The 15,082-nt window shown below is 36.9% G+C and overlaps 1 protein-coding gene across 5 annotated transcripts in view; it reads left to right on the forward strand.

Annotated features, from left to right (window-relative positions):
• The window catches only part of ARMH3 (armadillo like helical domain containing 3), a 233,335-nt gene that overhangs the window by 37,935 nt on the left and 180,318 nt on the right, over positions 1–15,082 (forward strand). For all 5 annotated transcript variants that reach the window (XR_012133065.1, XM_073240515.1, XM_037001303.2 and 2 more), the window contains exons 3-8: positions 796–852; positions 962–1,108; positions 3,001–3,108; positions 6,384–6,476; positions 7,245–7,319; positions 7,432–7,518. Coding sequence is in view for 4 of the 5 variants with exons in the window: in XM_073240515.1 (XP_073096616.1) it covers positions 796–852; positions 962–1,108; positions 3,001–3,108; positions 6,384–6,476; positions 7,245–7,319; positions 7,432–7,518 (567 nt within the window). In the remaining variant the exon portion in view is untranslated. The remainder of the gene's footprint in view (positions 1–795; positions 853–961; positions 1,109–3,000; positions 3,109–6,383; positions 6,477–7,244; positions 7,320–7,431; positions 7,519–15,082) is intronic.

Below are 15,082 nucleotides of genomic sequence, written 5' to 3' on the forward strand. Positions count from 1 at the left end.
TTTGGTAGTACCTTTAAAAGGTCAACTTAAGGAGGCTGATAGTGGGCAGTTGACTACTCGTTTTATGTCATAAGCTTTCCTCTAACGTATGGATTCTCTTTCTTATTTTGCATGCTAACAAGAAGCCTCTGACTTTGAATTTGTATTTGTAAGTTACTGCTGAGAAACTTTGGAGTTTAGCACTGTAATTTTGCTAGCCTTTTGGGCCAACTTGAATTAAGGAAAGAGTGTATTAAAAGCTCTGTACAGAGGACTAAGTCCATATAGGAGGGTAAGTAGAAACAGTCAACACAGGATATTGTAAACACCATGGCAGTATTACTTAAATGACCTGGGTTTGGTTCCTTTACTCATGTAAGTAACTTAACTTTGTGGACTTTTTCTTTCCTGAAAGGAGGATAATGATAGTATTTACCATACCTGGCTCATTGGGCCATTTTATTTTGTGTATGTGAATGGGCTTTGAAGACTGAGCACCAAAAAAAAACATGGGACATACCATAATGTGACTAACTTATTCAGATGGTTAGGTTTACTTCTTGCTGGAAGAGAAAGATTCTTGGAGCCATTATATAACTTTTGGTGAATGGAATGTGTATCTGTGCACAATATCTTCCATTTGCTTAAAAAACCCCAAAAATTGTTGTTCCCCATTAAAACAGTTTTGAATGACCAAGCATTTTCAATGTTAATTTTGAAAGATAAGGTTGATCATGTGTAGTGATCCTTTCATATATATCCTTAATGCTTTGGTGTTAGGTAGGGATATTGAACCTGTTTAACTTCTAATTTCAGACAGAGGACCCCAGTAAGTGCAGTCCTCGATTTTGGGAGGAGCTCTTCCTCATGAAGGTAAGGCTTAGTGGCACCTGTGGATTTTCCTGGTAACTGAGATTGATTTCTCATGTGTTCTAGGTGCTACACTAAAAGTACACTCAGGCCCTTATTGTTTCTTTGGTAGGTGAATTTAGAGTACCTAGAAGGCAAGCTCGAATCTCTTGATGGTGAGGAGTTAATGAAGATCAAGGACAATATTAATTGCTTATTTCAACACTGCATCCAGGCTCTGGGAGAGGAGCATCCAATTCGAGTTGTTAATGCATTGCAGGTACAAGGTTGGGAGACTGGGGAAGTCTTGTTTAATAAAAGAAAGGAATTGTAACATATCTTTTGGTACCTGAGGAGTCTAGAATTGCTCTTAGGTATGAGGTTTTCTTTTTGCTTGATTTCTTTAAGTACTAAACATCTGTGCCATGTTTGGTCATTTAGCTATCTCCCTGGTTAAACAAGCTGACATTTCGAGTAGTAAGATTGTCCATTTGTACAATTTGATCTAATGCCAAGGCAGATGTTTGATAGAATTCTTATTACTTGAGGAAAGGAAGAGATAGGAAACTGTGAGGCAAGGATGCTTAGTCTACAGCAAAAATCAGAAAAGGTTCTTAAAAGAGTATTTTCTAATTAGATCAGGAGTTCTTAATCTGAGTTTTCAGAGGGTCTTTGAATCCCTGAAATTATATGTAATATTTTGTATGCCTGTGTGCATTGTTTTCTGTAGAGGGAGCTTTCATTAGATTCTCAAAAGGGTCTGTAACTATAAAAACCTTAAGAATCATCATTCTTAATGGCATGATCATGAAGAAGATTCACTGAATAATTATTTCTTGAATGACCATTATGTGCCAAGCACTGGGCTGATGGGGATACATTATAGGCTTCTCCAGGGCAAGGCTTTGGTATTTTCATTCAATACTTTTTCCCTAGTATGTAGAGCAGTGCCTGGCAAATAGCACTTCAACAGTAAATTTTTATTGAATGAATAATGGGCAAAAATTTCTGAAGTTTATAGTCTGGTAACTCTAGTGTAGCCTGGATTGGGCTGAGTACCTAGGGCAGTGATTGACGAGCTTAGAATATGAAGAATCCTTGACAAAACAAAGGATGTTATTGGAATTTTTGTTAGATTAGGTTTAAGTTTCTAAGATTAGGTTTAAGTTACTAGTTAGAAATCCCTTTGAGTATCCCAGTTTTCTCATTTGTGGAATGTAGAAATTACCTCTTGAGCTGATGACCCAGAAAGAAGAATGATGTTTATCTTGCAGCTTTATTAACCTTTGACACAGTAAATTCTGCATTTTGGGCATCACAGTTATAGGGGCTCATTGAAAGTTAAAAGTTGGAAATTATACTTCCTGTAATTGCAGTGGCTCACTGTGGGGGCATGAATTGTAAACTGTTTTTAGTTCAGTGGAACTAAATTGATGTTAAGCCACTTTGTGACCCATAAAAATATAGTACATTATTAAATAGCTGATATACTCATTGAGCTTTAACAAAGTTCCAGGCCACTATTCCTGAAGCTTTAACACACTTCCAGGATCTATTCTGAGTGCTTTACAATATTAAATCACATATTTCTTACAACATCCCTATGAAATGGGTGCTATTATTATCATTCTTCCCATTTTGTAGATGAGAAAGCTGAGGCACTGCAAAGTTAACCAATTTGTCCAAGTTCACACAGCTAGTAAGTAGTAATGGGGATTGTAATGAATTTAAGATTTGAAGCAATTGGTTATCATATAGGGCCTTAAATAACTTTCATAGTTATTAAAAATAATTGCTAAAAATGATAAGCTATAATGTAAATATTAAATTTAATTTTAAATAAAGGAAAGCACTATCAGCTCCATGAGTCAAACTCAAGAACTATTTTTTATTTTTGAATATTACCTTCCAGTCTTTGCAGTGCAATTTTTAAAAAAAGGGTGACCAAAAAATAACAAAAGGGGGTGATGATTGTTTCAGTTGCTGTTCCCCTTTTAATTTCTGGATTTTGCACATATTAAGACTGTGTTTTGGAACTTAGAGTAATAGAGCAGTTGACTAGTAGCTGTGTAGGGAAGAGTTTCTGAGGTCACATTGTGAGGCTACAGATACAGTGCCCTTTGTGTTTTGAGACTTCCTCTCTAGAAAAAATTCTTTCTCTCATCTCTGCAGACCTTGTGTGCACTCATTCGAGGAGTCCATCAAAAGAATAAGTCTACCTCTGGGTTTGACATTATCAACATGCTGATGGGCTTTGACAAGGCAGAGCTGTGCATGAAGGTGAGGCATAAGCTGCTATGTGCTTGCGAATGGCTGCTTTTGACAGCTGTTCGTGAATGCCATCTGCAGAGACAGTTGATGTACTAGAATATTTGAACTTAGGTACAGATGATTGAGTTTGTTCATGAATTTGGAAGTTTTTATTTTGTAGATTTGGTTTATCTGAATAAAGGAGATTTTGAAATTCAAGTTTGAATTGAGGCATCCTTTCCGTGCAGGATAAGACTAGACTTGAGCAGTTTATTTTATGATTTGTATCATAGGATCATAACATTCTTAAAAACATTTATGAGCTTAAACAAAATATAACAAATTAACGTAAAGGGTAACTTTAGTTCTAAACTTTGTTTCAAGCTTTCTTAATACAATGACTATCAATTTTTATTTCTAGTTTGACATTTGAAAAAAATAACAGCCTTATTGATATATAATCTCATATCATCCAGTTCACCCTATTAAAGTATATAATTCAATGGTTTTTAGTATATTCAAGGAGTTGTACAACCATTAAAACTGCTAATTTCAGAGAATTTTTATCACTGTAAAAAGAAAACATGTACCCTTAGCAGTCATTCCCTGTTCTTCTCTCCAGCCCGTAGCAACTATTAATCTGCTTTATTTCTCTGTGGGTTTACTTATTCTGGACATTGCATATAAATGGAATCATACATGGTCTTTTGTGTCTGCTGCTTTCTCTTAGCATAATGTTTTCAAGGTTCATCCATGTTGTAGGATGTGTCAGTACTTTTTTGGCTGATAAAATTCCATTGTAAGAATGTACCACATATTTGATTTGTCCATTCATCAGTTCATAGACATTTGGGATGTTTCAACCTTTTGGCTATTCTAAATATTGTTGCTGTTGTGGGTATTCATGTACAAGTTTGGACCTGTTTTCAGTTCTCTTGGGTATATAGCTAGGAGTAGAATTTCTGGTTCATATGGTAACTATGTCTAACATTTTGAGCTTCCAAACTGCTTTCCAAAGTTGTTACACCATTTTACATTTTCACCAGCAATATGCAAGGGTCCCAGTTTCTCACATCCTTGTCAACAATTCTTTTTGTCTGTATGTTTTTTTGAGAAAAGTCTTTTCAAATTCTTTGCCCATATCTTAGATTGAGTTGTCTTTTTATTGTTGAGCTGTTAAGAGTTCTTTATATATTTTGGATACGAGTCCCTTATCAGATTATCTGATTTTCAGTCTTTGGCACTTTTTTGATTGAATGTTGTTCATAATATGAACTTTGAAAAACTAGTTATCTGTCACTCACTAAATTTAAAATAAATCTGTGTGTCAAAGAATCCTTATGGTGATTAGGTTATTTTTAAAAGGTTATGAATGTACAAGATTTAGTACTTGGAGTCAGTTTTTAATTCTAGCCTCTACAGTCTATATACATATCATGGTAAAATCCTGGATCTTTCTTTCACTCTTCTAGTTCTCACTGCTGTCTGTATGCTGCTGATTACTAAGTCTCTATCTTAGTAATTCCCTCGTGAATCTGGAGTTCTGTACTCTGTAAGGACTTTTAAATATATCCATTCATATATCCCTAAGTATCTCTTGCTTAACATATCCCAAATGGAACTTATTGTTCTCCCTACATTTGTTTTCTCATTCATTCCCTATCAGAATAGGGGCACCTTTCTTCTCAGTCCCCCAAGCCAAAAACTTGGGAGTCATTCTTGACTCTCTCCTTCATCTTTAATACATAGATGATCACCAAGTTCAATTAAATTCACTCCAGTTCATATTTTTTATACATGTCTTTTCTTGTTTCCTCTGCTGCCAATGTCCCCATTATCTCTCACCTGAATATCGCAGTGATGCCTCTATTCACTCTTTTGACCGGCTACTACGCTCAGAAAATTTATAGATTTGTCCTAATTTAGCTCCCTTCCTCTGGGTTTACCATCTTCAAATCTGTCGTCCATACTGATACCAGAGTGATGTATCTTGCACTCAAATCATTCCTGTTTTAAAACCCTTTACTAGTTTCCCATCACTAACAGGATAAAGACCAAACTCCCTACTTAGTAGCTTTATACAACTTAGATGGTCTGTACCCTGTTTGATCCTCACCACTATGCTTCACTCTTAATACTTTGATAATGATCAACTACTTGTATTTAAACTCCACACCCAGGTCCGTTTCATTCCTCATATGTCTTTGATCATGTTAATTTCTCAAGTTTTAATTAATTCCTACAGAGTTTTCAAAATATAACCCATTCTGAGGAGTCCTAGAGTAGGTGACTTCTGAGCTAACTCCCTTCCTGCATGTATATTTCTGTCATTGTAACCATTTAGTTAAAACTGCTTCTTTATTTTTCTCTCCTGTTAGACTAAAAACTCCTTGAGAGCAAGGTCATTTCTTACTTTTTTTCTTGTATTCTTTGAAAGCTCAGTATTTGGCATATGTAGATCCTGACTGCATATTTGTTGAAGTAGCTTATTTGGAACTTTCATTTGATGTTTCAGCATGCTAAATCCTTATTCTTCATCCATTCACCCCCTTCATCTAATGTAAAACACTTCTCTTCTTGTTCCTTCTGTGATGGCATCTGAGGGTCTCATCTTTTGATTACATTGGGTCTAACAGTTGGTTTTTAGTACAAGTGGTAAAAACTCTAACCACACCTGTCTAGTAGAACTGACCAGGACAGACATAGCTAGCTTTGTTTGCTTGTGCCTGCAGTCAGTGATAGCTGGTAGTAATATTGTCTCTCTGTAATTTGTTCAGTGTGCCTGCATCAAGTGATAGGTTTTTGTTACCAAATAATGAAACTTACCTGTAGTTATTTAACAATTATTGTTAACCGAGCATTATTATTTAACTTAACCATTTGTTGAATTTATTAGAACTTATTTGATTGAATATTTTATTTAGTTTATTATTTATTATTTTCAATTTATGTATTATTTATTCAATTTATGTATTATTTAATCAAGCATTATTAACCTTTAAACATTTTTTTCATTCTACTCTAGAGGTTTATATGGGGATGATGAGCTGCAAACATTTATTTGGCAGAGTAGTGAACTCTTTATTTATTGTTCTATGCAGTTGTTCTGAAGTGTTTTTCCCAAAATAGCTAGAGTTTGAAGTCTTCCTTTTCTTAGTCTAATCTTGCAAGGCCTATACCTAAGCGAATGATACCTTGTTTCATTGTGTTTTATATTCATTACTCTGTAACATAACCCAGAGTTGGACAAAGACACAGTGTAGGTGTTACTTGATGTGTTAATACCTAAACATTCTCTCTCTTAGAACTTGATGGAGAGTTTGGATTCATTGCTTTGTGCAGAAGGTTCTGAAAGTCTGAAGAGTTTATGTCTGAAACTTCTCCTTTGCTTAGTGACTGTAAGTGACCCAACTATGTTTCTTTGTTAAGGTTATTAATTGATAGCAGGGGCAGGCTTATTTGAACACTTGAGCCCAAAGTTAGAAAGATGAAGAGAAAAAAATTTCACTAGTTAGTATTATATCACTTAATTGTCTTTAAATGTATAGAAAGAAGCTAGTTACATCAGCTTTCATTTCCTGGAAGTGCCCTTTGGAGCAACTGCTAGCTTTTTTAGTCTTCAGGGTGCATGATAATTATCACTTTAGAGGTACCACTCCTGGAGAACTACTCCTGGTTTCTCAGATTTGTGCTTCCTATCAGGTCTCATTTGGATTTTGTGATTATGAATATTTTATTTGTTATGACTTTGATATTATGACTGAAAGCTGGCCTATACCTTCTAGTGGGAGGAGTGCTAAGTGTTGTTCATTTACTTCAGGTTGTTCCCCTTCCCTACCATCACTAGACGACTTCGGTATCATAAACTTCTTCCTGTACATTTGAGGAATGAAATCCAGGAAACTGTTAAGCAAATGCTTGTTTGTGAGTGTGTGAGAGAAAAAAATGAGAAGTTCAAAGATTTAGGAAGTTTTAATTTGCTATTTTCTTCTGTTCTAGTGTCTGTCTATACAGACTCTGATGGCTTCAGGGATACTTTTGAAAGGTCTACAAGTATCTGGAGAATGTTTTAACATTGCTGGTTCTCATAGATGCGAGGGGAGCAGATATACATGAATATCAGAGTGCCTCAGTATAGACATTAAAAGGCCTTTTATTGCACTCAGGTGACAGATAACATCAGCCAGAATACTATCCTGGAGTATGTAATGATCAACAGCATATTTGAAGCAATTTTACAGGTAGGTCAATTCCCTTGTCATCTCTTTCTCTTTTGGGTAAACCACCTACTCAAATCTGTGCATTCCTAGGAACTAGGAGTTAGCACTCATACATTTCTGGTTCTTGTTGCAGATACTCTCCCACCCCCCAAATCGTAGGGAGCATGGGTATGATGCTGTTGTCCTCTTGGCCTTGCTGGTGAACTACAGAAAATATGAGGTAAGTGGGCCCCTTCATGGACAATTGTAATCTTTTTGTAATATTCCTAAATGTGGCCACTTCTGGAGGACTTTGCTTAATGTAGAAGACTTGTTCTTGGTTAATGTATATAGATTAATTTTGATAAACCAAATTCTAAAAATCCTATGTTAAATGCATAGAGCAGAGGTTAAAGGAATCTTGTGTTGTAACTTGCATTATAGTCAGTAAATACCCCTTAAGGTAGTGATTCTTAAATCCAGCTCATCATTAGAATCACCTAGGGGAACTTTTCAAAAAGAAATTTCCAGGCTTTACTCTTGACACACTATAAATCAGAATGTCTTGGGGGTGGGTCCTGGGAATCTGTTATTTATTTATTTTTTTGCGTATTTTAAAAAAATTAAGGTTGTCATATGGAACTCTATTTAATTAATTAATTAATTAATTGTTTATTAAGGTATCAAGGTTTCATGAGAAAAACAATGTGGTTATTACATTCACCCTTATTATCGAGTCCTCTCCCCATACCTCATTGCAGTCATTGTCCATCAGTGTAGTAAGATGCCACAGAGTCCCTGTTTGTCTTCTCTGAGCTACACTGTCTTTCCTGTGACCCCACACACACCATGTGCACTAATCATAATACCACACAATCCCTTTCTCCCTCCCTCCCACACCCCTCCCCTTTGATAACCACTAGTCCCTTCTTGGAGTCTGTGAGCCAGCTGTTATTTTGTTCCTTCAGTTTTGCTTTGTTGTTATACTCCTCAAATGAGGGAAATCATTTGGTGTTTGTCTTTCTCTGCCAGACTTATTTCACTGAGCATAATACCCTCTAGCTCTATCCATGTTGTTGCAAATGGTAGGATTTCTTTATTTCTTATGACTGAAAAGTATTCCATTGTGTATATGTACCACATCTTCTTAATCCATTCATCTACTGATAGACACTTAGGTTGCTTCCATATCTTGGCTATTATAAAAAGGGCTGCGATAAACATAGGGGTGTGTATGTCTTTTTGAATCTGAGAAGTTGTTTTCTTTGGGTAAATTCCTAGGAGTGGAATTCCCGGGTCAAATGGTATTTCTATTTTCAGTTTTTTGAGGAACCTCCATATTGCTTTCCACAGTGGTAGAACTAGTTTACATTCCCATCAGCAGTGTAGGAGGGTTCCCCTTTCTCCGCAACCTTGCTAGCATTTGTTGTTCCTAGTCTTTTGGATGGTGGCGATCTGTACTGGTGTGAGGTGATACCTCATTGTGGTTTTAATTTGCATTTCCCTGATAATTAGTGAAATGGCACATCTTTTTATGTGCTTGTTGGCCATCTGAATTTCTTCTTCGGAGAAGTGTCTGTTCATATCCTCCGCCCATTTTTTAATAGGGTTATTTGCTTTTTGAGTGTTGAGGTGTGTGAGTTCTTTATATATTTTAGATGTTAACCCCTTGTCAGATGTGTCATTTACAAATACATTCTCCCATACTGTAGGATGCCTTTTTGTTCTGTTGATGGTGTCCTTTGCTGTACAGAAGCTTTTTAGCTTGATGTAGTCCCATTTGTTCATTTTTTATTTTGTTGCCCTTGCCCAAGGAGATGCATTCAGGAAAAAGTTGCTCATGTTTATATTCAAGAGGTTTTTGCCTGTTTTCTTCTAAGAGTTTTATGGGTTCATGACTTACATTCAGGTTTTTGATCCATTTCGAGTTTACTTTTGTGTATGGGGTTAGACAATAATCTAGTTTCATTCTCTCGCATGTAGCTGTCCAGTTTTGCAAACACCAGTTGTTGAAGAAGCTGTCATTTCCCCATTGTATATCCATGGATCCTCTATTATATGTTGATTGACCGTATATGCTTGGGTTTATATCAGGGCTCTCTAGTCTGTTTCATTGGTCTATGGGTCTGTTCTTGTGCCAGTACCAAATTGTCTTGATCACTGTGGCTTTGAAGTAGAGCTTCAAGTCGGGGAGCGTAATCCCCCCTGCTTTATTCTTCCTTCTCAGGATTGCTTTGGCTACTCGGATTCCATATGAATTTTAGGATGATTTTCTCTAGTTCGTTGAAGAATGCTGTTGGTATTTTGATAGGGATTACATTGAATCTGTAGATTGCTTTAGCAGGATGCCATTTTGACAGTATTAGTTCTTCCTATCCATGAGCACAGGATGTGTTTCCATTTATTGGTATCTTCTTTAATTTCTCTCATGAGTGTCTTGCAGATTTGAGAGTATAGGTCTTTCACTTCCTTCATTAGGTTTATTCCTAGGTGTTTTATTCTTTTTGATGCAGTTGTGAATGGAATTGTTTTCCTGATCTCTCTTTCTGCTAGTTCATCATTAGTTTATAGGAATGCAGCAGATTTCTGTGTATTAATTTCATATCCTACAACTTTGCTGAGTTCAGATATTAGTTCTAGTAGTTTTGGAGTGGATTCTATAGAGTTTTTTATGTACAATATCATGTCATCTGCAAACAGTGACAGTTTGGCATCTTCCTTGCCAATCTGGATGCCTTTTATTTCTTTGTGTTGTCTGATTGCCATGGCTACGACCTCCAGAACTATGTGGAGTAAAAGTGGGGAGAGTGGGCATCCTTGTCTTGTTTTCATCTTAAAGGAAAAGCTTTCAGTTTCTCGCTGTTAAGTATGATGTTGGCTGTGGATTTTTCATATATGGCTTTTATTATGTTGAGGTACTTGCCCTCTATACCCATTTTGTTGAAAGTTTTTATCATGAATGGATGTTGAATATTGTCAAATGCTTTTTCAGCATCTATGGAGATGATCATTTGGTTTTTGTCCATCTTTTTGTTCTTGTGGTGGATGATATTGATGGATTTTCAAATTGTATTATTCTTGTATCCCTGGAATAAATCCTACTTGATCATGATGGATGATCTTTTTTATGTATTTTTGAATTCTGTTTGCTACTATTTTGTTGAGTATTTTTGCATCTATGTTCATCAGGGATATTGGTCTGCAATTTTCTTTTTTTATGGTGTTTTTGCATTGTTTTGGTATTGGAGTTATGCTGGCTTTATAGAAAGAGTTTGGGAGTATTCCCTCTTCTACTTTTTGGAAAACTTTTAGGAATATGGGTATTAGGTCTTCACTAAATGTTTGGTAAAATGGGACTCTATTATAAAAATTTTTTAAGATCCCCTCTTTAGTCAGGGAACCCCTCCCTGATGTAATCTGTTTAGAAAGATTAGACTTTCATATATTGAATTTCCACAATGCACTCCACTGTTGGTCTGGGAACTTTTCTAATTTTAATGGAAAATTGATGACAGAATGTTATCCATATCACTTCTGGAATTCTCTTTCCCCCTGAATGAATCAAGGACAGATTTATAGGATTTTGAGATGACGAGCAGAACTCAGAGACTTATACTTGGATTGGTACATCTATTTGATTCCCCTCAAAGGTAGAATACACAGAAAAGAAAGCAGGCCAGTCAGGGAAGACCAGGGGCCTCATTGGGGATTGCTTTGGAGAAATTGGGAGCATTTAGCACTGAATCCAAATGAACAGTAGAAGTATTTAACTGAACCCAGAAGTCAGGAGCTGCATTGAGGCGAACTGACTTTCTTCACTTCGTAAGTAGCAGTGCTAGGAGAAATGGGCTAACTAGAAGGAGGGTTTCATTTCTGAACTTCTGAATCTGTACTTAGTGATTTTCAATATGATTTCTAGCCAGGTTGAAAGTGATGGGTAACACAAAATCTGGAGCTTATTCTTATAAGGAGGATATGGAAGAAGGGGAGGCTGTGAAAAAGGAAAACTTAAAGAGGGATTGGAATATGTGTGGCAGCAGCAATTTGTTGTAAATCCCAGGAGCTGATTGCTGTTCTTGTCTTGGAGGAGCTGACAAATGGTGTGTTGTGCAGGTCTACTAATAAATATGTAATATATCACCAACATTTGTTTCACTGGTGATCTGGAGGGGTTGGCATGGTAGCCATTTTGATCTCTGTCATATGTAATAGCCCAAATGTAGTAGGCTTTTATTTTTAAATAATTTCCAAATAATATGTGATATTTATCTAAATTTTTGTAAATAATTATAGACAAACTAATTTACACACAACTGTTATAATATAAACTAGCAACACAGTTTGAGTCTGGGCATTCCAAATGTTGCAATTTTAACCAACGTATTTTTTAGAATTAAGAAAATACGAGCATAATCTCAGTTATCACTTTTTTATAGGAAATTACCAGAGATGTGGAACATTCATTTTCCTTTGTGTGGTATATTAATTTGCTGGGGTTGCTATAAAAAAGTACTACAAAGTAAGTGGTTTAAATAGCAGAAGTTGTCTCACAGTCTAGAAGCTGGAAGTCTGAAATCAAGGCATATTGTCAGTTGGCTCCTTCTGAGGCTGAGAGGGAAGGGTGTGCTCTAGGCCTCCTTCCTGGCCTTGCAGATGGCTGTCTTCATGTTCATGTGGCATTTTCCCTGTATTTGTGTCTCCATGTTCAAACTTCTTATAAGGACACCAGCAATATTGGTGTCCAATATCAGCATTCCCCACCCCACCAATGGTCTCATTTTCACTTGATAAAGGAAGTGCTTTAACCTCTGTAAAGACCCGGTCTCCAAAAGGAGTAACATTCTGAGGTCCTGGTAAGAATGTGGGGTTATACAATTCAACCCATAGCATGTGGTTTTTATGAAAAACAGATTAAAGGTGAATTAGACAGTCTGCCTCTGGGGCCTTTTTACAACAGCAAGAGAAATAGCTGAGGAAAAATGCTATAGTTAAAGAGAGTTGAGTTAGAGGTTATAGGAAAGCACCATCATCAGTAAAGAGTATTTTCACAACATTCTGTTAGATGCAGGCCACTCTGAGGCAGTGGCTTGGCTTCTCTAAATGTGAACTGAACCCTGGCTCAGTACAGTAGGGCTCTCTGAAATGTCAGCCTGAAAAATTGGACATGGCCAAGGAACTGGAGAAAATCATATTTCTGGAGTGAGGTATGCATCCACAGTCTGTCAGAAGCCCCAGAAGAATTAATATAGTAGGCAAGGGCAAACTGGTGGGCATAATTTATCTGTGCTTTGCAGCTTTTGATATAAGTCACTCACCAGAAACTATTAAGGAAGCCTGGTGACCACGGAGCAGGAAGGTTTTTGACAGAAACGTGAGGAATTTTGAATGAGCATAGCAAAACAAAAAGCTGGTGAAATTTTATGCAAACGAATATGAGAGGGTGTGTGCTGATGGGAGAACAGCATTCTGGCCACCACCCCAATTGATCCCATGACCAGTGGGTTAAGTCATAAACTTTCCAGACAGTGCAGAGGGTACCAGAGAGGCTGGCTGCCTAGGCTAGACACAGAGAAGGCAAATAAGGTATTGGACTGAAGGAATGGAAGTGATAGAAAAGATGTCATGTACTAAATGGAAGTAGTTCTTCTTCACTTCAGATAATGCATTCTGTTTTAGCCATTTCATCTAAAGCGATAGAGGAGGAAAAAGAAATAGGTCTAGAGAAGAGCAATGAAAAATAAGTATGATTTAGATAAAATAAAAGCAGGACTCTTTAGACTGATTCTGTGAAAGCTCACTGAGTTTGTAATCTGTCTTGTGGATGATAAGTAGATTGCCTCCAGTTTTAAAATGGACCAGCACAACAGATGTATAGCATTAAGGAAAATCAGTGTCTGATAGAATAGAAGTTTTCACAGCATTAAGATCCTGGCCTTCTGGGTTGGCAAGTCTCCTGAGATGAAGTGACTCAGTCCCCAACTGCTGTCCTGAGCATGTTTCCCAGAAATTATAAAATTGTTTATTGACTCCCATTTGTAAGTTATTCCTTTTCTCTCTCTCTGTTTCCTCAAGAGCTTCCTTTGAATGTGATAAAAATGTCAAGGGAGAAAAAAATATACCTACCAGTCATTGAGCCCTTACCATATGCCAGATACATTGCTAAGGATTTTACATGTCTTACTTCATCTGAGTCTCATAGAGCACTAAGCAAATATTATCCCCATTTTATAGATGAGGAAACTGAGCTTAGGTTAATTCATGTGCCTAACTTGTCACAGTTAGTAAGTAGAGGGGCTAGAACTTGAACCCTTGCCTTTTCCTCAACTGTAATTACCAAGCATAGGCTAATCTTGGTAATCAGAAGATCCTTGTTATTACCTAAAACAGTGTACTTTTGGGAAGGTGAGTGACTAGAACTTTCAAAAATTTGGCAAGAAACAGTGGCCTGCTTTTTCTAATGTTGTTCTCATCATGATGGATCTCTAGGTTATCCCACTGTTGCTTTTCTTTTTCAAGGATCCACTTGCATTAGATCTTGTCTGATGTCTGTAGCATGAGCAGGATTTGACTGTTGTTTATAGGAAACAGTGTTGAGAGTCTTGCTTAGATCAAGTGACAAATAGGGTGTCTTTTAAGTCCTGAGTTTTGTTGTAGAAAAACCTTATACACATTTGGACTGTTAAGAAAGTAGAGCTGTCCATCTTACTACACTGATGGACAGTGACTGTAATGGGGTTTGTGGGGGGGACTTAGTGAAGGGGAGAGCCTAGTAAACATAATGTTCTTCATGTAGTTGAAGATTAATGATACAAAAAAAAAAAAAAAAAAGAAAGTAGAGCTGTCTCTTTTTCTATTCCCAACTGACGTCTGAAAGATGCCCTCAGAAACTTGATTAAATAAGGTCTATGTGGGGTGTTAGCCTTTCAGTTAGGTTTCCAAGTTTCTCAGTAATGGGTTTTCTTGGTTGCTGTAAAAACTGCCAGTATTGTTTCTTGCATCCTTTGGGTTAGAATTGGTGCTGATCTATATGAGATCTTTCCTTATATCCCATGGCTGAGATGTTTTCAGGGTGAGCAGGTCATTGGTTTTCATCCCACCAGCAGGAGATGGCCCAACTGCTTAATGAGTTTAAATATATGTCCATTTCCATATGCTGTCCATATGAGATTGGGTCTGGAAAAACTCAAGAAATCTTCCAGTGCTATAAGTGATGGGACAATCATTAAATCCCAGTGTCCTGACCAGATTGTAGTTTGGGTAATTATAGCCTTTTTTTTCCCAGTTCCCCTGCAGTGTTATTTGGGTATGAGGTCCATAAATGGCCTCTCTGGTTGTTAAGCAGCTGCCACTTTCCACCCCCAAGGTAGCTTTGTTTTACAGGTGGGTGAGTCAGTTTTTGTATATAGTTTGTGGAAATGTTAGGGAGCCTTTGGAATGAGAATGTAAGTTAGCAACTTATAAATTTGTGCCTTATGGCAAAGAAGCTTCTATGTTCTCCAAAAGAGCTATCCCTATAGACTCAGTAAGTTATTGGCAGGATAGGACAAAGTGAGTTTTGTGGAGTATTCCCTTACTTCTTAGAAATATATAAGAGGGTAGGATGGGAGAAGTGCCAGTCAGAAGCCTCAGCTGATTCAACCTAGAGGAAAATGCAGGTAAAACAGAACTGGGGTGTGTGTATGTGTATGTGTGTGCTTCATGCATGCCCATGCACACTGAGAATAATGGAAATGGGAGTCATTTAGCAGGATAGGTTGTGCCTGGGTATTAGGAACACTATTATAGAGAAAGGGCTTTATAGAAGC

This window comes from Manis javanica, chromosome 7 (genome assembly GCF_040802235.1).
Source record: "Manis javanica isolate MJ-LG chromosome 7, MJ_LKY, whole genome shotgun sequence".
NCBI lineage: Eukaryota > Metazoa > Chordata > Mammalia > Pholidota > Manidae > Manis > Manis javanica.